General features: G+C 41.4%; 3 protein-coding genes across 3 annotated transcripts; 1 reads left to right on the forward strand and 2 right to left on the reverse strand.

The window, feature by feature from the left end:
- Positions 1 to 106: 106 nt before the first annotated feature.
- LOC108082623 (probable 3-hydroxyisobutyrate dehydrogenase, mitochondrial) lies at positions 107 to 1936 on the reverse strand. The gene is made up of 2 exons (XM_070284390.1): positions 1818 to 1936; positions 107 to 1067 (listed from the first exon to the last, which is right to left on the reverse strand). Exon 2 carries the CDS (start codon positions 1052 to 1054, stop codon positions 107 to 109), a length of 948 nt encoding a protein of 315 aa, XP_070140491.1. The 5' UTR covers positions 1055 to 1067; positions 1818 to 1936.
- Positions 1937 to 2066: 130 nt separating this feature from the next.
- Positions 2067 to 3530, reverse strand: LOC108082622 (probable 3-hydroxyisobutyrate dehydrogenase, mitochondrial). The gene is made up of 2 exons (XM_017178102.3): positions 3398 to 3530; positions 2067 to 3174 (listed from the first exon to the last, which is right to left on the reverse strand). The coding sequence occupies exon 2, from the start codon at positions 3170 to 3172 to the stop codon at positions 2195 to 2197; it is 978 nt and encodes a 325-aa protein (XP_017033591.1). The 5' UTR covers positions 3173 to 3174; positions 3398 to 3530; the 3' UTR covers positions 2067 to 2194.
- An 8237-nt stretch (positions 3531 to 11767) lies between these two features.
- LOC108082486 (mucin-2) lies at positions 11768 to 25222 on the forward strand. Its single transcript, XM_017177900.3, has 6 exons — positions 11768 to 12116; positions 17703 to 17776; positions 20084 to 23457; positions 23520 to 23696; positions 23758 to 24050; positions 24109 to 25222. The coding sequence occupies exons 3-6, from the start codon at positions 20095 to 20097 to the stop codon at positions 24941 to 24943; spliced, it is 4668 nt and encodes a 1555-aa protein (XP_017033389.1). The 5' UTR covers positions 11768 to 12116; positions 17703 to 17776; positions 20084 to 20094; the 3' UTR covers positions 24944 to 25222.
- Positions 25223 to 25269: the final 47 nt, after the last annotated feature.

Here is a 25269-nt window from a genome sequence, read left to right on the forward strand (position 1 = left end):
AACAAAAATATACCCAGCTTTTATAGCTTATCAGTATTTTAGTTAAAAGATTAGGCAAAGCCAGCAAACTTTTCCATTCAGTGATTTGATATATATAAATATTTATTTAAAAAGAAACAGAGAATTTTTTCTCTTTCATTAATTGATAAATATCAGAGAAATCCCTCTGTCCCAGACCCTGGGTAATTAGGTAACTGTAAATCTTATGGGTCAGCTCTCCCATGGGTATCGGTGATTTCGAGGCTTTGGCTGCATCTAAGGCCAAGTCAAGATCTTTGTTGATCAAAGAAATGGGAACTTTGTTAACCAAAGTTGAGGCAGATATTCCAGGAACTGGATTGTAGAATTCAGAAGTCCAGCAACGACCCGTGGATGAGTTGATTATCTCGGCAAAGGTCTGGGCATCTAAGCCTTGGGACACGGCCAAGTTCATGGCCTCCGAAACGCCAATCATGGAGATGGCCAGCATCATATTGTTGCACAGTTTGGCCGCCTGACCCATTCCAGGGACTCCACAGTGGACAATGCGTCGTCCCATGCACTCCAGTATACCCTTAACCGCCCTGAAGTCAGCTTCAGCTCCTCCTACCATAAAGGTGAGGCTGGCCTGCTGAGCTCCAGGTACTCCTCCAGATACGGGGGCATCTAGGAAACGGCCTCCCTGGTAGGTGATCCTTTTCTGCAAAGACTTGGCCAACTCTGGGGAGATTGTGGAGCAATCTATGAATGTTGTATCTCTTTTGAAGGTTTTGGTTAGGATTTCCTTGTAGGTGGCTTCTACAGTGGCATTGTTGGGCAGCATGGTGATCACATAGTTGGAATTCCTGGTCACTTCGGTGACTCCTGGGTGAACTAGGGCTCCTTTGGCCTTTATAGCATCACAGGCTTTTTTGGCTATATCAAAGACATTAAGTTTATGGCCAGTTTTGAGTAGATTCTTGGCCATAGGATTGCCCATATGGCCAAGTCCTATAAAGCCAATTTGGGACATGGTTCGAATGGGTATTTGTCGCCACAAATATAGATTATTAAGAGACAAAAGTCGGTGAGTCATAGTTGAAGTTATCCTAGAGAAATAGATAATTTTTATAATTAATTATTAAAATTAATTATTACTTTAATTTGAATTGATATGTATATAACTTTCTTTAGGGTAATATTTTTTGTAATTAATAAAATAGAGCTAAATAAATTGTTTGTTTTTTGAAGTAACAATTAGCATTACGATAATAAGTATAAGGAAGTCACCAATTAGCTATTTTATTTCGTCAGATTGATAAATTTAAGTTGGAAATTATGTTATCTCAAAAGACAATCTGTAATATATTAAATTAAACAATTTTTTAGGCACTTATAGGGTTACTTTTTTAATTTTAAAATATTTTATAGATAATTTTATTGATAAATTTCACCAAATATTTTAAAATACTAAACTTTTGAGGCTTTATTTTGGTTTCTTTTCAATTTTTAAACAATTTTATAGATATTTATATATTATAGAGTGAAATAACTCTTTAAAAATGTCAAGAATATATTTATTTAAAGCTTTAACCAAATTTCTGAAGCATTATAGACTTTTAAAATCTATTTTTTACTAAATTAAATAGCTTTTACTAATGAATACCTCCAATATAGACTTGCCTCTGTTGTTTCTTCACGCAAACAATGCCTCCCAAACCACAAGCTTTAATGCTACGCATTTGAATTAGTAAATTCCCCAGCAATACCCCCAAAACTGTGAGCTTTTACCACGCCATAATTTCCATTATCATGTCTATAGCCTCATACCTATTCCTCCTCCAAGATGCTCTGTTTACCTGAGAAGACGAGAGCTTAATGCTCGATCGCCATGCGGAATCTAATGCCACGAGTGCTGTGCTGGCCAGATAAGCTTTTAATCATTAATTACTGGCATTTATTTATTTGCTGGGGTGTGTTGAGAGCGGCGATAAGGCAAATCCCCCCCACATCTGGCACTGGCACTGGTACTATCAGCTGTCTGGGGTTTCTCGGATGTCTGATGTTGGCCAGACCAACCCACTGTTACGCAATAGAATGGAACTTTTTTTCACTCAACCAACGACAATCGAATACGTCTTTAATTTACGCAAAATACACGCAGAAAAAACGGGTATAAGTATATAATAATAAATGCAGGACTGGTGGGGATCAGCCTTAGCTAAGGTCCTTAACTCTAAACGCTGAACTTCTCCTTCTTCATGAGGTCGTACACCACAGAGAAGTCCTTGTTGCCCAGACCCTTATCGCACAGCGACAAGTACACCTTGTGGGCCAGCGAACCCAGCGGGATGGGGGAGTTGGAAGAGTTGGCCACACCGGAGGCCAGACCCAGATCCTTGGTGATCAGGGCAGTGGAGAAGCCGCCGGCATAATCCCGGTTAGCGGGGGCAGTGGGGCAGATGCCGGGCACGGGGTTGTAGACCTCCGAGGCCCAGCAGCGGCCGGTGGAAGAGTTGATGATCTCGGCAAAGACAGAGGCATCGAGTCCCTGACGTATGGCCAGATTCATGGCCTCCGAGACACCGATCATGGAGATGGCCAGCATCATGTTGTTGCACAGCTTGGCAGCCTGTCCCATGCCATAGACACCGCAGTGGGTGATCTTCTTGCCCATGCACTCCAGCACACTCTTCACCGCATTGTACTCCGCCTCAGTGCCGCCCACCATGAAGGTGAGGGTGGCCTGTTCGGCACCGGGAACTCCTCCGGAAACGGGGGCATCAATGAACCTGGCTCCCTTGCCGCTGATCTTCTTCTGCAGCGACTTGACCAGCTCCGGCGAGATCGTGGACGAGTCAATGAAGATGGTGTCCTTGTTAACGCCATCGGCAGTCATCTCCTCGTACGAGGCATCCACAATGGCATTGTTGGGCAGCATGGTGATCACAAAGTCAGAGTTTTTGGCCAGCTCGGAGGTCTTGGAGTAAACGGTGGCTCCCTTGGCGGCCAGTCCATCGCAGGCGGGCTTAGAGATGTCAAAGACATGCAGCTTGTGGCCGGCCTTGATGAGGTTGCTGGCCATGTTGGCGCCCATGTTGCCCAGGCCCACAAAGCCGATATTCTTGCCGCTGCCGCTCTGCGAGGACATGGCTCGGACCAAAGTCTGGCTCCAGGCACTCAGCATGGCGGGGGACATCACACGCAGAGACATGGCTGTGGAGGGGAAGAAATACATTAGATTTATTTAGTTATGTAATCGGGAGGAATACGTAGAGCATTATAGAAAAATAAGGCCTAGTTCGGCTTATAAAAGTGTATGCGAGACGAGTATAGCCAGAAATTTTGAGTGAAATAGCTCAATGAACAAGCAGGAGCTGTCAAAATAAGCCCTTAAACCTGTATAATTCCATCATGACGTAGAGTATCTGACACCCACCTGTGGATCTAGAATAACTATCTGGGGAGGAAGGCTAAAAAACTGCGAATGTTCTACGCGATCGGACGGCTGCCAGAAGCTCACTGTCTCCCATGGCTGGCGAGTCACGTAATTTTAGTTGGTTCCAGGCGGAGATCTAGAGTTGTCGAGTGCTATTAAAGATTCGAAAATATTAATAAATTATTTTTAAGATGTAAATATAAAATTAAATATATAAATTGTTTAAAAATTTTAGAAAATATTTAAACATGTATATTAGTTTTATTATTAATTTATTTTGTAAATATATAATTATTTTGCTGTATAAATATTATCTTAAAACTGATCTCTATTTATTTCTCAAGCAAAAAGTATCTTTCACAACCTCGACAGCTCTACCTTATCCAAAACAAGTTCTCTGAGGCACTACATTCTCTCTCTAGCTCTCTCTCTTTCCATCTGGCATATGCTTAGTTCTACTGTACATATAAATAAAGATATATACTGGCTATATACACCATTCCAGTGCCGACAAAAAAGCTTTCCGGCTCCACTCATTACAGTGTTTTCCCTTGATTTATGTTCTAATTGACTCGACACGTGCCGTTGTTTTTATTATCAGCAAAAACGGCCCAAAAAAACTTTCGATTTCATTTACTTTCCTTGACCTTCAAGCTGGTTCGTGTGGAAAGTGTGTGTGTGGGAATGGTGGGTGTGTCGTTGAGTGCCTCCACCAGTGACTGTCAAACTGTGAGCTTTCGCACTTGTAGTTCCATGTTCGTCGTTAATTAAAGTGTTTATTTTGGGAATTGAAGCTTTTCTCAGCTGTTCTTGTGTTAATTAAAGTTTTAGTTATATTTAAAAATAATTTAATTAATTTTAGTCAGCGTGAAGTGGCCTCAGTTCAATGCCTTTTGCCTTGAAATGGAATGACAAACTTGGGAATGGCTGCAATTGCATGAAATATCGTGCATAACCAAGTTCGCACGCGCAATTTCCAAATTTATGCTTGGGTTTTTATACACTTTTTCAAGGGTTTTATTGGTTTTACAAGGTAGAAATATTTTTAGAAATTCAGAGAAGCTTAAATTAAGCAAATTAAATTTAGAAAATAAATCAGAAAATAATTTCAGTAAATATATCAGTAATAATTTCTAGAATTTTAAATATTTTTCTCAAAGTTTATTTAATATGTTTTTATATAACATTAAACTTAAACAAAACATTAAATAAAGATTATTTACCTTTATTATTTAATATAAATTTATACTACTATTTATCTTTATATCTAAAGGGTATTTCGTCTTCTCTCTTTCACAAATTTTTCCCCTTTTTTGTTTAATGTTTTCCTTTTTATTTTTTGCACCTTTCTTGCGTTTCGCGAGTTGCCAATACTTTTGATCCCACAATAAAAACAATTTGATGTTTCGCGATTTTCTGTGTTTGCTTTTTTTGTGCTATTTTTATCACAACTTTCCGAACTTCAATTGGCGCAGAGATAGTTTTTGTTTGTTGTTTTTATTTTCCTTCGATGCTGTTGTGCCCCTCTGCCGTTGTTGTTGATGTTTTTTAATGTTTATTTGCTCGCATAAAAATCGGCATGCATGAAATTGCAACCCGAGCAGCTTGCTGCGTTTCGCAAAATCTCGGCCAATTTACGGCCCGCCTGTCGTGGCCCGAATTGGTTACGCAATCGTTGGTCTTCATGACTTCAGGTCCGGGGACTGGGCTAACTGCGTCTGCGTCTGCGTCAGCAGCATTATGTTTTATCAAAAAGAAAACGTCAGGAGTACACTGAAGGGAAATTTGAGTTAAGACTTAGGGGAAGTATTAAAAAATTTATTTCAATAAACCCAAAGATAATAGATTTTTGTTCATAGTAACAAAAGTTAGTCAAGTAAATAATAAAAGATTTAAGGGAGAAAGTATTTTAAGTAGAGAGTTTAGAATATAATTTACCTGCTCTAAATATTATTGCATTTATTTTTAAATTAGGTATTTTATAGATTTAATGTATGCATTTAATGTTATTAATAATACCTTTGTATTTCTATTTTATTTCTATATTATAACACTAAATTTTGATTTCAAAAAATCCTCTTGAAAACATAAGTATTTGAGTGTGTTCTTCTTAAAAATAATATATATATTTTAGTGCCTTCAATATGTTAATAAAATTATTGATTACTTAGGAAACATCTCACAAAATATATTAAGAAAATACTTCCATAAAATGTCTCATGGAGAAAAGTATTTTAATATATTCCCACAATTCAAGATTTTCCCCAAACAATATGCATTAAAAAACCTTAATTAAACTTAAACTTTAATCTTTAATTTTTCAAGTGTATATTTTTGCACCTCAAACTATCCTGAAACATATTTTCTTTACACTCTTAAAAGTTTAAACCGCTTGATAACTTTTCTCTCCCTGCAGCAGCCATAAAACTAAACTCGATTTTCGCCCAAGAGAACCAGTAAAGTGGAGGCATACATACATATATAAATCCGATCACTGAGGTCTCCGCCGCAACGATGATGATTTGATGATTTATCTGTGCCAACAGCGACAGCGCCTTCGTCTGCAGCATCCGCCAACGGCGGTTAAGTGCATTTCAATTTTCAATTTTTTGGGGAGTGGAGCGAATTGAGATCGCAATGGCGATGGCGATGGCGACGACAATGGTGCGAAATAGGGGACATCACTGGCCGGATTACATAATCCAGAGCTGTGGCAGCTGTCAATTGTCAAAGCAGTGGCCAAAAGACCCTTATCTAACGCCGTAAAGTGCAATTCAGCAAATGATTAACACGAATTGTGGAGGCAGTGTACTACAGCGAGTCTCTCGTCTCTTTGAAACAATTTACAAATTTTACAACCAAAAAGCCAAGAAAAGGCGCCAAAAAAAAGAAGCCACAGGCGAAGTGAGGCATTAAAAACTACACAAACTACAGAAATCACCAGCAGAAACCACGCGGGCTTGGCTTGGAACATGTTCATGTTCATGGCTTGCGTACATCAAGTATACGCAGCGGTGTGCCAAGCTCATTAGGCAGGCATTATAACATTTCTCTATAGCAATTGCTGTTGTTGCTGCCACTAATTTCCATGTCAAACACAGACAGACAAGCGAAATTTCACTCAGCGCACCCACAAAACCGAATCATAGTGCTCTTGAATGCGGTGAAATAATTCAAACTGAAGATTGAATTTTATTTACTCACAAACATTGCATTATTAGCGCACATATTTACAGTGCGGCACAAAAGCTTAGGGGTTTTATTTATTTTTGTATGCAAAAAGGAAATTGTTTGAGCAAGCGCATCTTGGGGATTAGCCTGGTTTTTTAAGTGTTTATTTTATTTATTTATGAATAGTTGCAATTAAACTTGATTTTTATAGGGTTTTTGATGGAATTAAGGGGCATTTTTGTAATTTCAAACATCATATTTAGGTCAAAATATCTCAGCAACTTGTTTAAATTATTAATAAATGTGTATAAAAATTATAAATAATTAAAAATTATAATTTTAATAGGATTTTATGTACTTTAAAGTGATAATAAATTTAAATAGACTCAAAAATCTATGGCACTGGCAGCTACATTGTTCTATATACTAAATAGTTGTAAATATTATAAGTTTTTGTATAATTCTAACATAAAAAAAAATTATAAAAATAAATAAATAAAATACCCTTAAAATAGTGTTATTATTTTGGTGAAAATTAAGACTTAAAAATATAATAACAAAGTCAAAAAACTTCAAATTCATTTCGGAAAGCGGTTTTATGTTAGGTTTAAATAGGTTAACAAATCTGCATACTAAATTAAAAATTTTAAAAAATCAAAATTTTTGCAAATTTTAATGATGTAACCCCTTATCAAATTTTGTAAAAAATGAAAAAATCTAGTTTTCTTCCGGACATGGCTAGAAAGACTCGGCTGTTGATGCTGTTCAATAATATATGTATATGATTTATAGGGTCGGAAATGGCTTCTTCACTGCTTAATTTAACTTCTGACTAAACTTTTAATACCGTAGAAATTTATGAAAATATAAAATAATATTTAAAAAAATAAACCCGTTGCAATACCCCTGCAACGCACTGTATCTGCTGGATAGTTGCTTGACCTGAACAGCCGCCCTGAACTCATGTTGCACGCAATTTGATGAATGGAGACAGCTTTATAGCCTTAAAGCCCCATGATTAAATTTTTGCATGCCGCTGCGTAGAGACCCGTGACTCACACACACATTATCCCAGTGATTCCGCCAGTGACATCGTGAGCGACTACTGACATTTTCAGACGTAGTCTCAGTCTTCGATTTCGTTTCCGGCCAGCACGTAATTGAAATTACATTTGGCCAGAAATTTTTTGGCAGTGAAATTACCACCGCATTCGATAATCACTTCGTATTCGGATTTAAATTCGAACTCGGACTTAATTACTTCCCAGTGGCAGCAGTGCTACCTGCCTGGGCTGGACTTTCTTTCGCTCTCAATCAGACAGACTCTCGACGGACCTACATTAACATGCCAGCTGAAGAGACCACTCCAAAATAAAAGCGATATGGAAATGGGGGAAAAACTCAGAGACGCCCAACACGGAAAATTGAAATGCAGTCGGGGAAAAGGAAAGTGAAATTATCGGCCAAGCTCCCCTCGCTGAATTCGATTCAATTCGTTTTCGATTTCATTCGGTTTTTCGAATCGTTTCTAAGGTTCGCGCTTTTTAATACGCCGCCTGAATAATTATTATGCATACGTAGTACGTCCACATATCGGGCTCAGTCGGGTTCGCGGCCTATAGTTTTCGATCCGCTGCGCAGTGAAATTGAAAATCATTTTTGAAAGTGGTAAAATTATTCGCTGCCCCGACAAAACTAACATACACACATTCCAGGCGAGACCGTTTAAAGCAAATGTTTTTTGTCGTAATTTTTCATCGCGTTGTTGTTTGTATTTTGGATGTTTTTCTTCGGAGTTTTTTTCGCCTTCTTTTTTTTTTTTTTGGTCACTGTATTACAAAATTTTAATTGCAGTCGGCAGAGTGAACCAAAAAAGAAATGCAAGTTTTGAGTAAAGCTAAAAGCAGCAAGTGAATGCTCTATGGAGGCTTAGATAATTTTTTGATGGAATATCGAATGGTTTTAATTTAAAAGAAATTAAATATAAGTGCTTAGAAATTTAATTGAAGGAAAAATAAATATTATTTGTATGTTTAATACTTAAAATAAAGAAATAACTAGAAGAGCTCAAAGGAAAAAGTACAAAATTCTCTAAACTAAGAAAGAAAAATATAAAAAATTCTTTATATCAAGCAGAAATATTTGTAATAAATATCTAAAATATGTTAAATATTTTAAATGAAGTTTTAACTTCGTTTTTTTGTTGCATTACTTTTATTTTAATAAAATCTTTCATAAATTACTTTTTTAATTATAATAAAACTTAATTTTTATAAACTAAACTGCAACAATAGGGTTTTAATATTTCAACAACTTGCTTACATTTTCATTTTATTTTTTATTTCTTTACAAACAGCAATAAAATATTGCTAACAAAGTACAAATAATAAGGAACTGTTGTAATTTAATTAACAAAAAAAAAGTAAAACAAGAAACTAGGAAACACAGTATAAAATTTATCAAACTAAAACTCCCATTACCCTGACATTTATTAGCAATAAAATATTAATAAAATTAGGAAACTGCTGAGGCATAGTATAAAAATATAAACTACTAATCTTTGACTAATAAAAAAGCAAGGAAAAACAGTTTCTAATTAAACATAAATAACACCCGCTGTGGATTTAACTTTATTAATAACAAGAAAAAATTAAATATAGGTTTAAGCATCAGCAGAGCTGTCGGAAGTTTGGATTAAAACAGGGAAAGACATGTAAAATAATTACCAGATTAAACCCCCATTGTTCGAAGGCCAATACCCCCTGCTGTTTCTTCACCTACTAGAAACCCTGCCCCGCCCCTACTCTTTCCAGAGAGTGTCTTAATCCCGCCATCGGCCACATCATCAGCAGCGGCAGATAAATGTTTGGCTAACCCAAATCCACACACAAGGAAGGAAACCGGGAAACTGGCCAGGCGCTGCCAAGAGCCTCTCCGCGGGCAATCCAGTTTAGATTTTGACCATTGCAGTGCAGCACTTGGGAGCAGGAAGCATTTTATGGCCAAAAGCAGCACAGAGCTAAAAAAAGTTGTCTTACTTTCGTGAGCCAAAAAAAAAAATACAAAAAGTAATGGCAAGACGATGCGTCGACGCATCGACAAATGTCGCGCGCGCGCAGCTCTCTCTCCTTCGGGACAAATCTCACCTGGCCAGTAGTTCAGGTTGCCTTACATAATACCCTGTCAATCGGAGTTGCATCAGATTGCCGGCTTATATCCAAGATTCTACAGGTAATTAAGCCGAAATTATGCCAGAAAAAGAAAAACAGCAGTCAATTAAGAGTTGATCTATCTCGACTCGGTGGGAACTCTTTTGTGGAGATTGACTTGGATTTTATGCAAATCTCGTTACTCTTTTCCGCATACGTTGCGGAAAATGGCTTTGGCCTGGGAAAAACCATTCATAAAACGGGGCTGAAGGTCGCTCGGTTACACCTGTATAGCCATTTGCCATTTTGCCTTGGTGTGGCTGTTAAAGACACCTGTGAAAAGGTCAACACTAATTACACTCAACTCCAACGATTTCAATTGATTTCGTTTGATTCTCTTGATGCTGGGGGCAGGTGAAAGTGCTTTGTTCTAGTGGAAATACCACTCAGCGGAAGCCCCTAGACAGTCACGGTTGAATGATCTCCTCGAAAAGACCGGAGACCACCGCCTCATCACATAAGTCAAGTCAGGCTAGAGGTGGGAAACCTTCCTCGTACGTCATCGCTCTGCACATAACTCACGCCCACCTGGGCTGAGGTGAGGCGTTATGACAACTTGACTGATTGGATTTGGCGGTGAGGCTGCTGCTGCCGATGCTGAGATGCTGTCAATGCACTCACATTCGCCTTTCCAAGCTGTAAAAATTGAAAAGAAAATCGCGACAAAGCGAGGCTCTCTTGTGTGTGCTGTGGGTTACCCAATGCATAATGGATAATGGGCTCTGAACGCTGAACGATATGCTAATTAACTTAATTTCCACGATCCATAAACGTCTCACTTAGGCAATTGTTTTGGCTTTGGCGGAAATCCAGCGGCGGCTATGAGAATATTTTAATTGCCAAGCCAAAGAAGTTGAATAAAAAGGTCTTTTTCTAAGGCCAATTCTAGGAGACTGCTAAATTTTTTGGCCAACTTAAGGGGTTTACACTGGAAATTAAATTAAAATATGTGCAAAATATAATGATTTAATATAAAAATATATTCAAAAGAACAATTTTAAGACCCTTAATAAACGCCTTTACTTTTATATTCATACCTCTTACCTACCATTAAATATTAACCCATCTTAAGTCACTTAAAATTTAGCAAGTTCACTTTAATTAACTCAACTTAAACTTAAACCTTATACTTAAAATCTTATCACACATCTTATGGCACTCTTACTTAATTATAGTTTTCAATAAGTTGCACTAATTGCTAACAAAAAAAAGAAAACCCCGCTAAAGGTCGGTATGGATTCTACGCCTTTTAAATGAAAAATAAAGCCTTTTATGTGTGTTGTTACCAAAAAAAGAGGTAGGAAACACACACAAAAAATCCATAACAAACAATTCAATTAAAACCATAATGGAATTTGTGTAATAACCAAACAAATCCAACGACCTTCAGGCCCAAAAAAAAAAGCCAATTAAACGCTAGCCACCACCACATGGCAATGAGTCAGAATTAAGTCTGCATTGCCCACTTTAAACTATATATATCGGGTATTAGATATATAACTCTGGCGCTGCACATTCAATATTTTCCCAGCAGCGGCGACAAAAAACAAGTCCCCCGGTGGATTGCAAAACTGGAACGACATCGGTGCAAAGCTAATGCTAAAACATGTTAGCATTTATGGCCAACTTGATTTGCATTTAGTGCATTCTTTTGGGGACAGTTTTAAGGGGGGGAGGAAGCCTGTTAATTTCAATTATGGGTAACAAATCATTGGAGGATCTACCAAGCCTAAGCCAGATCTTTTGTGTAAGCCAGAAAAAGCCACAACTTGGATGTTAAGTTAACTGAGGCTAAGACGGAGACTGAGGCTAAGACGGAGACTGCGGCTGAGACAGAGACGTAGGCTTCGACTGCGGCGTAGACGTCGACTTCGACTGCGACTGCGACTTCCACCGATCGCTCTTGGATGAAAACCTGCGAGCGGAGCCGGAGCACTCTTACTTACTTTGGGCCGCGACGCTTTTCATTTCTTCAGTCTGTTAACGGCACGCCAACGATGCAGACGCGGCTAAAAAACCAGCTCTCCTGGTAACTGTTTGATTTGAGTCCAATACAAGCACAGTGGTGACCGCCCAATAAAAAAAATAAAAGTGCTACCAACTCCTGTTCCGGCTTCTCCTGTTTCAAAGTGCATTTGTTTCAAGTGATTTAAATAAAAAATTAAATAAAATAAAATACAAATCTTCAAAGGCCCTAACCAGCAGCTTTCGGAACTTACGCTTGGATGGCCGCTAATTAAAAACCTAAAATTTAATCAAGTGAAAGAGAAACATCACAGGAAGAAGCCATAACAGATACCAGCTTCCAGCTTGTAGCTCAGCTCCATTGGTGAGCTTAGGTAGGTAAGTGCCAAAAAAGGCAAAATAGAAATTTGTAACGCATGTCTTGGCAGTTTTTTTTTCTATTTTTTTTCGCTAGTTATTTTTTTCATGCTCTAATTATTTGGAAATTTCATTTTGTTTAACTCGTTAACTGGCATGCAATTTGTTTGCCCAAAGATTAGTCAGGCATTCATCCTCTGGCGAGTCTAGCTTTATGGCCAGAGACTTCCTCAATTTAGGCAATAAAAAAAAAAGAGTTATATATAAATGTAAAAGGTGCTGCCCCCATGGAAATAACTGGTCCATCCTCTAGCCATCACCATTCTTTGAAGAAGATCTCTTGGGTTTTGTTAGCTGGCTGCTGCTTTTCCAAACGCATCTCCGCCACTTCATTAACCCAATTTTCACTTCACCCGGAGAGAGAGAAACTTTTTTTGGACAAGAGAAAAATCTTGTTTATCGGGCCAATTTACATAGGGTCGTTTGGACAGACATTTCTCTTCCCTAATCTCTGATCTTAACGGAACTAATGTCTGCACTTATTTGCTGCTGTTTGTTGAGCTTTTCTGATGTTTGTTTTGTGATTTTTACGAGTCTTATAAAGTCATACAAGTACCCTCGTTTTTTATTTATTTTTATACCCTCCTTGTTGTTGTTTTATTTTTTATGCGAACTGTCAGCGTTTTCGAAATTAAATACTTTCTAATTACAATAAACGCAGCCGATGGCCGCCGGCCGGCCAATGTCCATAGCCTTTGGCTGAAGTCTGAAATCACGTAGCCGCCCCATCGGCCAATGCCAAAGCCAATAAAAAAAAAAAAAAACAGCAGATAATAATAAAGAAAAGAGAGAAACAAAACTTGCGAAAGTGTCAAGAAAATATAATACCGCTTCAAGACTCACTTTTTCTTTATTGTCATGTCTTAATGTGGCGCCTGATGTGTTTATTTGCGCCATCAGGCCTCCACAACATACATACATACCTCACCTGCATCCCCTTGCCCGCAATGAAAGTGAAACGTGCAAATGGCTTTGCGTATTTGCAGAAGCTTCCATCGTTCAGCACGTGCCCTGCCAGCCATCCATCGAGTCATCCAACCATCCATATAGCCAGGCAGCCAGTCAGCCATCCATCCATATTGCAATATATCCACTCCACCAGTGTGTGGTCTTCGTCTTTCGCCGCTTTCAATTACTCAACCTCGAAATGTTCAATTTGTCAAGCGTTGAGTCCAGATGAGCGATTACGACTTTCTTCTCAGCGAGCCAAACAAAAGACTTAGGACACAAACTTGGCTAAACAAAAGACTTAAGACCCGAACTTGGCTCATTAGCGGGGGTTTTGTCTGGTTGAAAGTCTGGCAGAACTTAAGAGGAGACTTAGGTAAATCATTTTGTACTTTAATTAGTAGAGAAATTTAGTTATTAGTAGTTGTAAGTTAGTTTAGAAAATTTTAATATACTTTTTCCCACAAAATTTAGTAAAAAATGTACTTTCTTTAATATATCTTTGCTGTAAAATAATTCAAATGGTTAGGAATTTATACAATTTGTTGGATATTATTGTTAATAAATATTTTTAATAAATTTTATTGGAAATAAATGTTCAAATTCGTGCCAGTTATGGTTCAAAGCTCAGTCATAAAACTTAAATAAGCATAAAAAAATATATATAACCATTTATAACTCCCATAAACAACAGTAAAAATCTCTCTTTTCTTTAAAAATTAACATATTAAAGGCCATTGAATTTATTTTAATTAAAACTTTGACTTAGCAAATACATAATCCAGCGATTTCATTAGTTACTAGTTCGGATAACTAAAGAAAAACAAGTAGCTGTTAAATAGCATTAAGTAATTCACTTAAAATGTTCAGTTATTGTATTAAGAGCAGCATAAAACGCCACAAGAAATACCTAATGAACTTATTAATTTATTTATCAATTCATCTATTTATTGATTCACTTTAATAATTCCATTTGTCACCAAAAAGCTCAGCGATCTTTCGACAGACCACAATTATCCCAGGCACTTGTGACACGCACTGAATTCTCAATGTGAATAATTACTATGCAATATTGTGGCAATATTCAGGCAATATTCAAGATAAATTCAAGCTATATGCAAGCTATATCAGATCTAAATCACCTTTAAGCCGCAAGACAAAAACAAAATCAATTCAAATGGGGCATTTATAGCTCGGTCGACTGGTAACCAAAATCGTGAGTTGCAGTTGCATGTGCAGGTCGCCTCTTAAGTCCCCTTGTAAAACCCCCCTTGAAAACCCACACTGTTGATTAGTCAGCACCCGGCTGCTAGCAATTGCCAGAGGCTTTTTGCTACGTTTTGTCTCCGTCTACGTCTCAGACTGAGACTCAGCCTCGGTATTTTTCTTCTAGATCCCCGACAAGTTGAAGTGTCTTTGGCCTACTGAATTTTTTCTCACACTCTTGCCTTGGTCACGGATGTGGATGTGGATTGATTGCTAATGTTCATCTGGGCAGATATATCTGCCAGGCAGGCGGCTCAGTTCAGTTTATGTGGATACCCTCGACGCGTTGCACAAGTCTTTGGCGGGCCGAGAATGAGACCCACTTGAGGCATGGCTAAGTGCAGGGAGAGAAATGTGTTTAGGAGATTTTAAAAAATACAATAAAATTAAAGAAAATTAAATAAATAATTTAATAAATTTTAAATATACATTTTTAAACAATGAAAAAAATTATTGAACTAGTAAAAGAATATGTTTTGCAGAGCAGTAAATACTTGTGATATTTTTTAGAGGGTTGAAACTGGGAAGCTGAGGTTGAATAACTCAAAAGAAAATCTTCTTACTTAATATAGGGTAAGGTGGGGTAAAGCCGACCTAGTAAATGGTTTTGGCTATAAAATGCTTATTTTACATCGGATCAAGTCGTTATATATACCAAATTAAAGGTTAGACTTTTGCGCAACTTTCTATGCATAGCATTTTATTCATACTTTTGAAAAGTTTTGAGATACAAACGTTTTACGAAAAAGTTCATTTTTGCTATGTTCAAAAATGATGGGGTAAACCCGACCGCCTATGTTTTTGGTTGATTTAGTACAGATATAACCTAAATATAGGTTTTGCAATGATAAATCAATCAATGTTATGTTATATAATGGTAGTAAAAGATAATAGAATTAAAAAAATGAAAATAGCAAAATAATTAATCAGTATCATCTGATTCGCTGCTCAAATAGCTTGCTGGCGTTTTTTGGTTCGAGTTGAACGTCTGGTTGGTTGCGATGTTGATGGTTTTGGTGTGATTGTTGTTTTTTTTGCTTTTTTTGCGGCAGGACTTACCCCACTATTTAGAGGTCGGATTTGCCCCACGACGTACTTTTTCATAAAAACGCAATTAAAAAAGAAATTATGAAAAAAAATTAACCAAACTTATTTGCACTTTGTAGGACTTTATTCAAAGAATCTAAATCCACTTACCTTTTCATGCGATAACTTTGACAAAAAGAAATATCCTGCAGTTAATTATGCACAAAAATGAAAGTCAAAATTGTGAAAACAAACTTGTTGTCGTTTGACCATCTCAATGTTGACTAATAAAATGCTGTCATACCACCATTTTCATTGTTTTCGATGCTCTACACGACAACACTAATATTAGTTTGTGTAGTGCTTCCGTTTTTCGAAAACAGAGGGAGGTCGGGTTTACCCACACTGTCGGCTTTACCCCACCTTACCCTATTAATAGAAATAAATATTTTTAAATTAATTAGTACATAAAAAACATCATAGAATATATATTTATAGTCATAAGAAACTTTTATAATTTCGTTTATTAAATATTTCCCTCAAAGAAAGGTTAAAATTTAATAAATTATCAGTTTTTGGAAAGAGATTTTATTCTGTGATAGTTTATAACAATTAAACCAATTTTTGGATAACAAAATAAGTAATAAATTAATTAATAATAATACAAAAATAAAGCATTTCTTGAATACTAACAAAAAATCGTAGATTTATCTATGTAATTTAATTATTTGTATTCAAAAGAGCTTTAAATTCTCCGATTTTGTTAAAATCTCTTTACATGTATATAAAACTATTGCCTGCTCATCTTCTCATAACCAAATAACCCTTACTTTTCCTTCAGTGTAATCATTTTCAGAGCCACTCTTGCTTTCTTCAGTTGCTCCAGTTGGCTGCTGCTTTGTTTTGTCACAGCCTGCTTTATGGTTGTTCATATATACAAGTACTATAACATATATATATATATATAAACCCTCTACAGCCGGGGTAAAGTAGTCTCTCTGTTGCAATTGTCACATTGTTTTAAGCCAGTTATCGGCCTGCTTTTTACCAACTCAAGTTTGGCAAGAAAAGAAAAAAAAGAGACAGTTGTCAGGGAGTGTTGTAATTAGCTGAGGAGCCGCCGCAGCCATATCATCATTATTCGATTTGCGATGAGCGGCAAGTGATAAGCGTTTAAGACAATTTAACTGCGAATTCCGTTTTGTCAAACAACGGCCCAAGGCATCCGGTTTTCAAAGTTGCGCAACCCATCGAGCTCCCCCGCATGCCAAATTTGTATAGAAAACAATACCAAAAGAAATGTTCGACGGAGAAATACTTTCGCTTTCAAATGCTCGAGCATAAATTCTTGGGATTACGCAAGCGCCCAAGGCCCCCGCGAGGCATGTTTTGGTTTGCTGAGCAGGTGGTAGTGGTGCCTCTTAGCCACTTACCTCATTTGGAAAGCAGCTAAGAAATGAAAGTTGCGTGAAATTTACATTTCGTTTAATAATTTCGAACATTTCTTCGGGGTCGCTGTGGCATAAAATTTGAGGAATTAGCCCATGTTTTTCCTATGTCTTCTGGTTTTTTTTAAGTCTTTCCGGCAGGCCCAGGAGCACGCCCCCCAATAATACCCCCAGACTGAGGCCAATTTTGAATGCCAGCTTGAAGTGCATTTCATTGTCGCTTTCGTTTCGTATTTTTTCTACCATTTTCCTCTATTTTATACATCTCTCTTTTGACGACGAGTTCATTGGCTCTGCATAATTTATGCGTTCGTTTTTTAAGCCCAGCAGCAGCCATCAATCCTGACGTTTGTCGTTGGCCCCAAACTCAGGCTAATTGGCCGTAACTGTAACTCGAAATAAAAAAGACAAATGATTTCGGCACTAGAGCGATACAATCCGTCAATATTTAATGTGCGAATTGTGCAAGTATCTAACGAGTAGGGGGAAACTATTGCCAATATGCTGAGTTACTCATGACTCACGGCTCACCTGGGTCACGCACATTCCTTTGGCCAGCTTTGGGCTGCTTTGCTCTAATAACTTGGCTGCAGCAAGTATGTATCTGACGGATCCGTAGGCGGTAACCCGAAAAAAAAAACACACACAAACCTGAGAGGTGTGTGTGTGTGACCAGCTAAGCGTGGCCGTTGCAGCCTCCAGATGCAATTAAATCTGAGAAAAACTTGAGAAAAACTAGAGCTCTAGAAACCAAGATCTCTTGGCTATATTACAACATCTCCTGCTTGAAATCCCCTCTATTTGCAGCCCTTTTAATTACTCCTCAACTAATGTATCTTTGTTTTTTGTTTTCAGTTACCTCAACCATACTTTTTGGGCCCAGTTTGCTAGCTTTGAGAGTGTTTGTTGTCTGGCTGCCGCTGTTTATGGTAAGTCTACAATGGGTTTGCAGCGACCTTGCACGAATAGTGGGTGTGGTATTACTCACCTGGGTGCGGGCATCAGTAATCCAATTAAATCACTCGCCAAATGATCAGCAAAGCGATGAAACAATGTCAATGCCAGAAGTAATACCCAGAGACGCCTTTATAATCCAACTTAAAGCATAATCCCTTCATCCGTGGTAAGCCTCTTTTGAGGCACAGGAAAGTGTGTTTACATCCGGCTCTGTGGTCAGCTACCAACGACCTGCCATAAATCCCAACAGATACACGCCCCCGCCAGCAAGGAAAGTCCAAGTCCAAGTCCAAGACCAAGTCCAAGTCCGCTTGCAAAGTCCGCTTTGATTTTAACAGATGTCTGGGCCACAAAATGAAAGGGAAATTGCCAGTTGCCTGGAGAGACCAACTCCTCACCTGTCTCTGCCTTTTTTCCGAGGGCATTGTCACATTTCACTTTCAATGATCGCCGAAGATTTCAAGTGCAGTGCTCGGTCTCCAGCGAGGTGTGACAATGGGCCGGCTCTCTGTTTGCTTTATAAATTTTTGATAACTGGTTTTTTTTTCGGTACAAAATATTGACCGCAAGTGAGTCTAATTTCTATTATTTTCCTACACTTTCTTCTTTCACTGTGCCAGACACAGTGCTCTCCCGTTTTGATAAACCGCTGCAAGTTCCGTTTTTAAAGCTGTTACGATATATTTTTGCGGTTTTTATTTTAAACGATTTTGTTCAGTGATTTTTGCTGTATTTTTTGCCGCATTTTTTGTTGCTTTCGTTTAACCCATTTAATGCGGCATCCGTTGGTACCAACACACACACACACACACACACACACGATTAATTCATTGGAAAAGTGAAAACGAAAGTGCTCGAGGAGATCGCAGATCGCTGGCCAGCATGTGTGTGTGTGTGTATGCTCAGTGGTCAGGTTTTGGTCAGGTTTTTTATTATTTTTTATTTCGGCTTCACTTTCGTTTTCAGGCAAAAGGCGAATCTTCTGGATTGGCTTGATCATTTGCCATAATTTGCGATTACACCGACTCGGGGGGGGGGGACTGTTCATGATGATGCAATTAGCATCTCCACAGACATATGCAAAATGCGAAATGCAAAATGAGGAAACAAGGAAATCAAAAACTGTCGCCGGCAATTCATTGATTGTGGTTCATGGATCATGGTTTTGGCCAATGAGGCATATTACCAGCAAAAGCCAGACTACCATTTCGCCTTAAGTATTGCAATTTCTCGCATTTGGCCAAATGAAAACAAGCCCACAATTATGGCCACTTGGACGGGCAGTTATGGCTCGACCGCCGGACCAGTTGCACTTACAGTTACACTTGCCACACCGAACAGAGATACAGATGCAGATACAGAGACAGTTAGCGAGTCAGATACAGATACAGATACAGCTGGCGAGACAGGTACAGGTACAGCTGCAGATACAGCTACAAATCCATAGCCAGACCCGGCAATTACCTTTTGATTCACTGCAGTTTGTATTGCACATACCTTTCACTTGCCCCCAGTTAGTCGTTGTCGGCGGTCATGAAAAATGTAAATGCTTTGAAAGAATCCAAAGAGCTAACGCCCAGCGACCTTGGCTTCAGGTTGGGCAATATCTAGCTAAGTACAGTCTTTAAAACTCATTGGAAATTCATCTGAATTTGCATTTGGTTTTGTGTAATTACAGGCGACAATTAGGTACCGGTTCTGGGTGTTCCGGTTTCTAAGTTTGTCTGTAGTTTTTAATCATTTTTCTTTTGCTTTTTGGTGACCTTTCACTGGAGTTCATTAAAATTTTCGGTGGGTTTTTGTTTTGCGTATTGTGAAATTCCTTTAATTGTGGTTATTTCCACTTTGCTTGAAGTTACTTCATTACAAATTGGCAAAAATATAAGTTACCATAACAATGGGTGACCTCTTGTAGGGGCTTTTGGTTTGGGGATCTTGGCATTTAAGAATGTCAAACTTTGCATGCAGAAAATTCATTAGTTATTTGATTAGATGAAGCTTTGCTTTAGTTGGTTTTAATTAAAAATTAGTTTGGTATTTAAAGCTTAGTTTAGGCTTATTCAATCTGGTTTTAAATGATGATTAGGAAAGCCTCTTGTTGACACCTAGAAGCATTTCCTACTCATTTTTGTCTCTTTTATTCTCTTCATAACCATAAAATCTATCTCAACTATACATATTTTCCTAAATATTCTCTTATATATTCTCCCATATATCCTCCTAGATATTCTTTTATAGCCCCAACTAATCCCCTCCCTCATTACTCTTCCCTTTTCCAGGCAATTAAGCTATGAAGCGAGGCATGCAACTCACCGCCGCCTGGCTGTGCTTACTGGCCACGGCCAGCTTAGCTCAGAACCAGGAGTCATCCGCCAAATGGTCCCGCCAGCTGGAAAGCGTAGGACAAACCGATTCTCTGGACTCCTTAGACTGGGTGCCCTTGGCCCAACCCCTAGATGGCAGCAAGGATCGCTCGGGTAATGGACGCGTCCTGACCTACTCGCAGACCTTTCCGCCCAGCGCCCGCTTCGGAGATCTGACCAAGACGGGCGGCTCTCAGTTCGACTATCCCTTCCAGTTCCAGCGTTATCCGAATGGAGGAAGTCAGGCTTTGCCGCTCCGCCAGGGACCACCACCGCCGCCAGCTAGTCTGAAGACCAGCGGAGCTGGTCAGGAGCCCACGTCGCAGTCGTTCTTCAAGTTTGAGATGCCCTTCCACAACAATAACGAGGGACAGGCTCAGGCGCCGCCCACACTGCAAACTGGTTACCAGATTCAGCATACTTTTGGAGCAGGAGCAGCTGGACTCCAGGCACCCTCTTCGCTGTTTAGTCCTCCTTCGCTTTTTGGACAGCAGCAGGGACAGCCTTTTGGATCAGACTTTCACTCTTTGGGCTCACAGAAGCCTCTGGCTCAGGCGCTGAATAAGCCACTGCATCAGCAGAACTATGTCCAGGATATACTGCCTCCCAAGACTTTGGGAAAACCACTGCCCACACAGCCCTCCCTACAGAGCGTGACGCCCCAGGTCTTTCCTGTAAACCCAGAACCTGAGAATCTCTTTGGCTTAAACAAGGCAGCTCCTTCATCAGCTCCTTCCTCCAGTCGGGATCAGGATGTGCAGTTGCTGTATGTCCCCTACGATACCCTGTACAACCAGCAAAGACAGCAATCGGGATTGGGTTCAGGTTCCAGTTCCAACTTTGAGGTGAACAAGTTCAATGTCAATCCAGGCCTGCCTGCTGTGAATCCCTACCAGATCAATCAGTTCTACACACAAGATCCCAGCAGTGACTTCTTTAGCTCTGGCACAACCACCAGACCCAGTACCACCACCAGTCAGCCGCAGAGCATCTTCCAGAGCTTCGGGCAGCCGCAGCCCCAGCAAACGCAGTTCACCACCGCGAAACCCAAGCCCAAGGCTCATCAGCCCCCCTTGGCCATGTTCCTGCTGCGCTCTAGTTCCCGGCCCTCGCAATCCGATGTGGTCACTGCTCTGAGGAATGCCCACAGCATCTCCGTGATTGACTCACCCACCAAGCAGACGCCGGAAATCTTTGTGGGTCCCGCCGGCATGCCCATTCCCGAGGGCTATGTGAAGTTCGATCTGCCTTACCTGTCGCAGCTCTCGCAGAATCGGGATCTTAGTGATGTCTCATTCTTTGTAGCTCCCTTGAGTTACAGGACTCCAAATGGCTTCAACAAGATCCTGCTGCCAGAGCCCCATGTGGGTTCCATTGTGGTCAATAGGGCCAAGGATATTGGAACAAGTCAGCAACTGTCGCCTCCGGCCAGGCCCCAGCGTCCCTATGCCACTGTGAGCAGCACCCGCAATCCCTTCGAGAGCACTACCTCCCAGTCACAGCTCCAAGCTGGCCAGAGCCAGATTCCTGGACGTGGCAACAAGTTTAGCTACTACTATGTCCAAGATGGCATCCAGGAGGTGAATGCCCCCAAGGTGCCCGCCAAGCAGGAGCGTCACAAGAAGAAGCGACCCCAGAGCGTCCAGGTGGATCAGCCCCAGCAGTATCGTCCTGCGCCCACCAAGGCCCAGAGCCAGAATCCCTTTGATAATCTCAACCAGATTGGCGGCGATGATTTCTTCAAGACGCTGGGCACCAAGCCCACCACTACCTCTACTTCCAGTACCTCCACATCGACTACGACGTCCACAACTTCCACGACTGCTGCACCTCAATCCTTGTTTACCTACAGCACCCGCCCGCAGGTGGAGTTCCCCGGCTCCAGTGGCCAGCTGTATCCCCAATATGTCCAGGAACCTGTTCAGGAGCAACTTCTTAGGTTGACCACGCGTCCTCCAACCGCCTCCACAGCAGAGGAAGAGCAGCGCATGAAGCAGTACTTCCGTCAGCAAGATGCCTTCCGCCAGCGGCCGCATACCACAAATCCTCCTTTCGAATATACTCCAAGCTCACTGGACTACGAGGTTCCCCTGCCCACAACCACCACGCAGAGGATCAAGACCAAGCAGCGGGTTAATCTCTACACCCCAGCCGCTGTTCCAGTGACCACTTCGGATGTGGGTTACAATAACGTGGAGCAACAGGCTCCTCTCAACCATCGTCCCAGCTACAGTCAGGTGCAGAACGAGATCCTGGACAACAGCAATGTGGAATATGACCCCAATCCCTACCATGTGCCCTCGGAGTTGCCACCCCTGACTCCAGATATTCCCGGATTGGTGAACAATCTGCAGGAGAAGGATAAGTTGCAGCCATCCGTGGCCACCACTCCTTTGCCTGAACCAGAACCAGAGACACGACCAACCAGGAGACCCGTGCTCCGCACCCGCAAGCCAGCTGTGACCAAGGTTACCTCTTCTGTGTCCTACTCCGAGTCGGAGTCCTCTGGCAAGCTGCCCACTCACCGCATCAGGAGGCCCTACAGCAGCCGAGGAACCACGGCACCAGCAGCCTCTACAGGCAGCGGAGATGGCGGCGAGGAATCATCGGTCACGCCCACACGTCGTCCTACCAGCGCCCGGAATCCCCTGATCCGTAATCCCAATCGCATTCGCTACAGGCCCACCACCGATGAGCGTCAGACGCTAAAGACCAAGACCAGGAAGGGATCGAAGAACGGCAAGGGCAGCGAGGATCAGGATTTGGATTACCAGCGAGATGTGCTAAAGCAGAACTACCCAGTGTTCAAGGCGTCCTCCAGGCGGCCCACTAGCCCCACGGCCATTCCTAGCTCGTACGATGTACAGGGAACTACCGAAGGACCCGCCTCCGAGTCCCAGCAGGTCTACACGGTGACCCCCAGCAACAGCATTGATAACAGTGGCAACGAGCAGAGCGGTTTTCCCACCAATCTGCTGGAACCCATGCAGATAGCTCAGCATTATCAGGAGTTCTCCAAGGATAACTATGGACCGGGTTATTTCCCCAACCAGGAGGATCTCAATCCCACGGAGGCAATTGTACGCAATGAAGTCAGTCCTATTTTCACCACCCTGGCCACCACGACGCCTTCTACTACGACGACTTCGACTACAACAACCACAGAGGCGCCTCCAACTACCACCACCAGACGTTCGCCTTTTGTGAGAAGGAATTATCCTAGGCTGAGGACAACCACGACCACAGAGACGCCTGTGACCAGTACCACGCCCTCAGAGGAGAGGCCATCTGTAAGGGAAATCAAGGGATTACAAGAGAAGGAAATTATTAATGAAGTCTTTAATTTATTTAGATCCGCTCTCGTCTGCCTCCCCGTCGCGTGGTGAAGGTGCGTCAACGCCAGCGTCGTCCTGCACATCCAGCTTCTTCCTCAACAGTGGCGCCCGAAGAGGAATCGGAACCAGTTACCCAAAAGGCAAATCTGCGCAAACTGAGTCGTTACAATAACCCAGAGGTGAAGGACAAGGAGGTACTTTCCATAACTTTAAAAAAATAATTTCCCTTTTTTAATAATAAACCCTTCTCCATAGACTCCCAGTCCCACTCCCCTCACCCAGCGACGTCGCTATAAGCAACCCTTCCAGCTGGAGGGTCAGGAGTCCCAGTGGTCTCCCTCCTCGGAAACAGCCAACAGCAACTCCAACTCGAACAGCTTCAAGCCCCTGAATCCCAAATTCAAAACTGAGACTCACAACTTTGAGAGTGAGCCAGAGATAGTGACCATGGGACCCACGGAACAGCCAGAAACCTACGAGTTCAATGTGGCTGCCGATTTGGGAGGATCAGGGGGTCAGCGCACTACCATCAAGGCGCCCAATCTCAAGTAGGAATTAAAGACTTTACCCTTATTTTCTGCTGAAACTAAAACCTTTACCTTACAGACCCGAGAAATCCTTTGCCGAGCTTCTAGAGGAAGTGATGGGCAAGGCACCGGAGGATCACACCACCGAGTCACCCAGCAGTACCTTGGGACGCCTCAGCCGACGTGGCAAGTGGAAGAAGAACCGTGTGGCCACCGATAACTCTGAAAACTTTGAGACAGCCGAGTCCCAGAATCTGGGACCGCAGTTGTACAATGCCCTGCAAGCGGCCGGCGAGAAGGAGGAGCTGCCCAAGACCACAACTCCCCTGACCGCCATAGTCACTGAAATCCAGACTGAAGCCCTGGCCATAACCACCACAATGGCTTCGCCCACAACGCCTGAAGAGTACGAGGTGACCACCGCCCGCGCTGTGGAAGAGGCCACCATGACCTCCACACTGCCGGTGAGCGAGGAGAGTGCCACGCGTCGCATGGACACTGCAGCAGATGTGGACGATCTGGAGTCGCAGCCCAGCATCTTTTCCGAGGTGAGGAAGCAGCTGCATGACCTCTTTGCCATTGAGGAGAGCGAGGATGAGGCGGTGACCGCCGCTCTGGCAGCCGTGGGCAAGCGTCGCCAGGAATACACAAGCATTCGTCGCACCAGCCCAGCGACGCCTGCGGAGAAAACCACACTGGCGCCGGCTAATGAGGAGGAGGAAGCCAAAGCAACCGCCACCACCACAGAAGCCACCGTTGCAGAGAGCAAAAAGGATAGCTTCCACAAGGATCTGATGGAGCATGTGGTGTATGCCACCTCAACGTCGACCAAAGTAACCTCCGAGACGGAGATCTGCTACCGCGGACGCTGCATTCGGTCCGAGGATCTGCCCGCCAACCACAAGCTGCACTGAGCACAGAAACACCAACTCCAACTCCTCCGGTAGAGAGGTAGACGCAGCGATTGATCATGTACATAGGGGCAGAGGGGATGCGGACAAGGAGGCTGCTCCTTCGGGACCGCGTCCACTTGTAATTACCTAGCTTTAACTACAAATATTTTAAGGATAAGCTAACAGAAAAGGGGAGGTTCTTGGATAGGATATGGGAGAAGTACATCGTAATCCTATCAGGGAACTTCCTCCACACAAAAACCCCTTGAGATTCCCCACACTTAGAGAAATTAGTTGCTAGTTTCGTAGAGTTAGCATTACGTCAGGATAGTCTTGTAAGTCTTGTA

This window comes from Drosophila kikkawai, chromosome 2R (genome assembly GCF_030179895.1).
Source record: "Drosophila kikkawai strain 14028-0561.14 chromosome 2R, DkikHiC1v2, whole genome shotgun sequence".
Lineage (NCBI taxonomy): Eukaryota > Metazoa > Arthropoda > Insecta > Diptera > Drosophilidae > Drosophila > Drosophila kikkawai.

Excerpts from the sequence above, each read along its gene's own strand:
- LOC108082622 (XM_017178102.3), bottom strand. The coding sequence starts at position 3,172 with ATGTCTCTGCGTGTGATGTCCCCCGCCATGCTGAGTGCCTGGAGCCAG.
- LOC108082623 (XM_070284390.1), bottom strand. The coding sequence starts at position 1,054 with ATGACTCACCGACTTTTGTCTCTTAATAATCTATATTTGTGGCGACAA.
- LOC108082486 (XM_017177900.3), top strand. The coding sequence starts at position 20,095 with ATGAAGCGAGGCATGCAACTCACCGCCGCCTGGCTGTGCTTACTGGCC. Across the intron at positions 23,697-23,757 it reads CAGAGGTGAAGGACAAGGAG|ACTCCCAGTCCCACTCCCCT; the intron begins GTACTTTCCATA and ends CCTTCTCCATAG. Across the intron at positions 24,051-24,108 it reads ATCAAGGCGCCCAATCTCAA|ACCCGAGAAATCCTTTGCCG; the intron begins GTAGGAATTAAA and ends TTTACCTTACAG.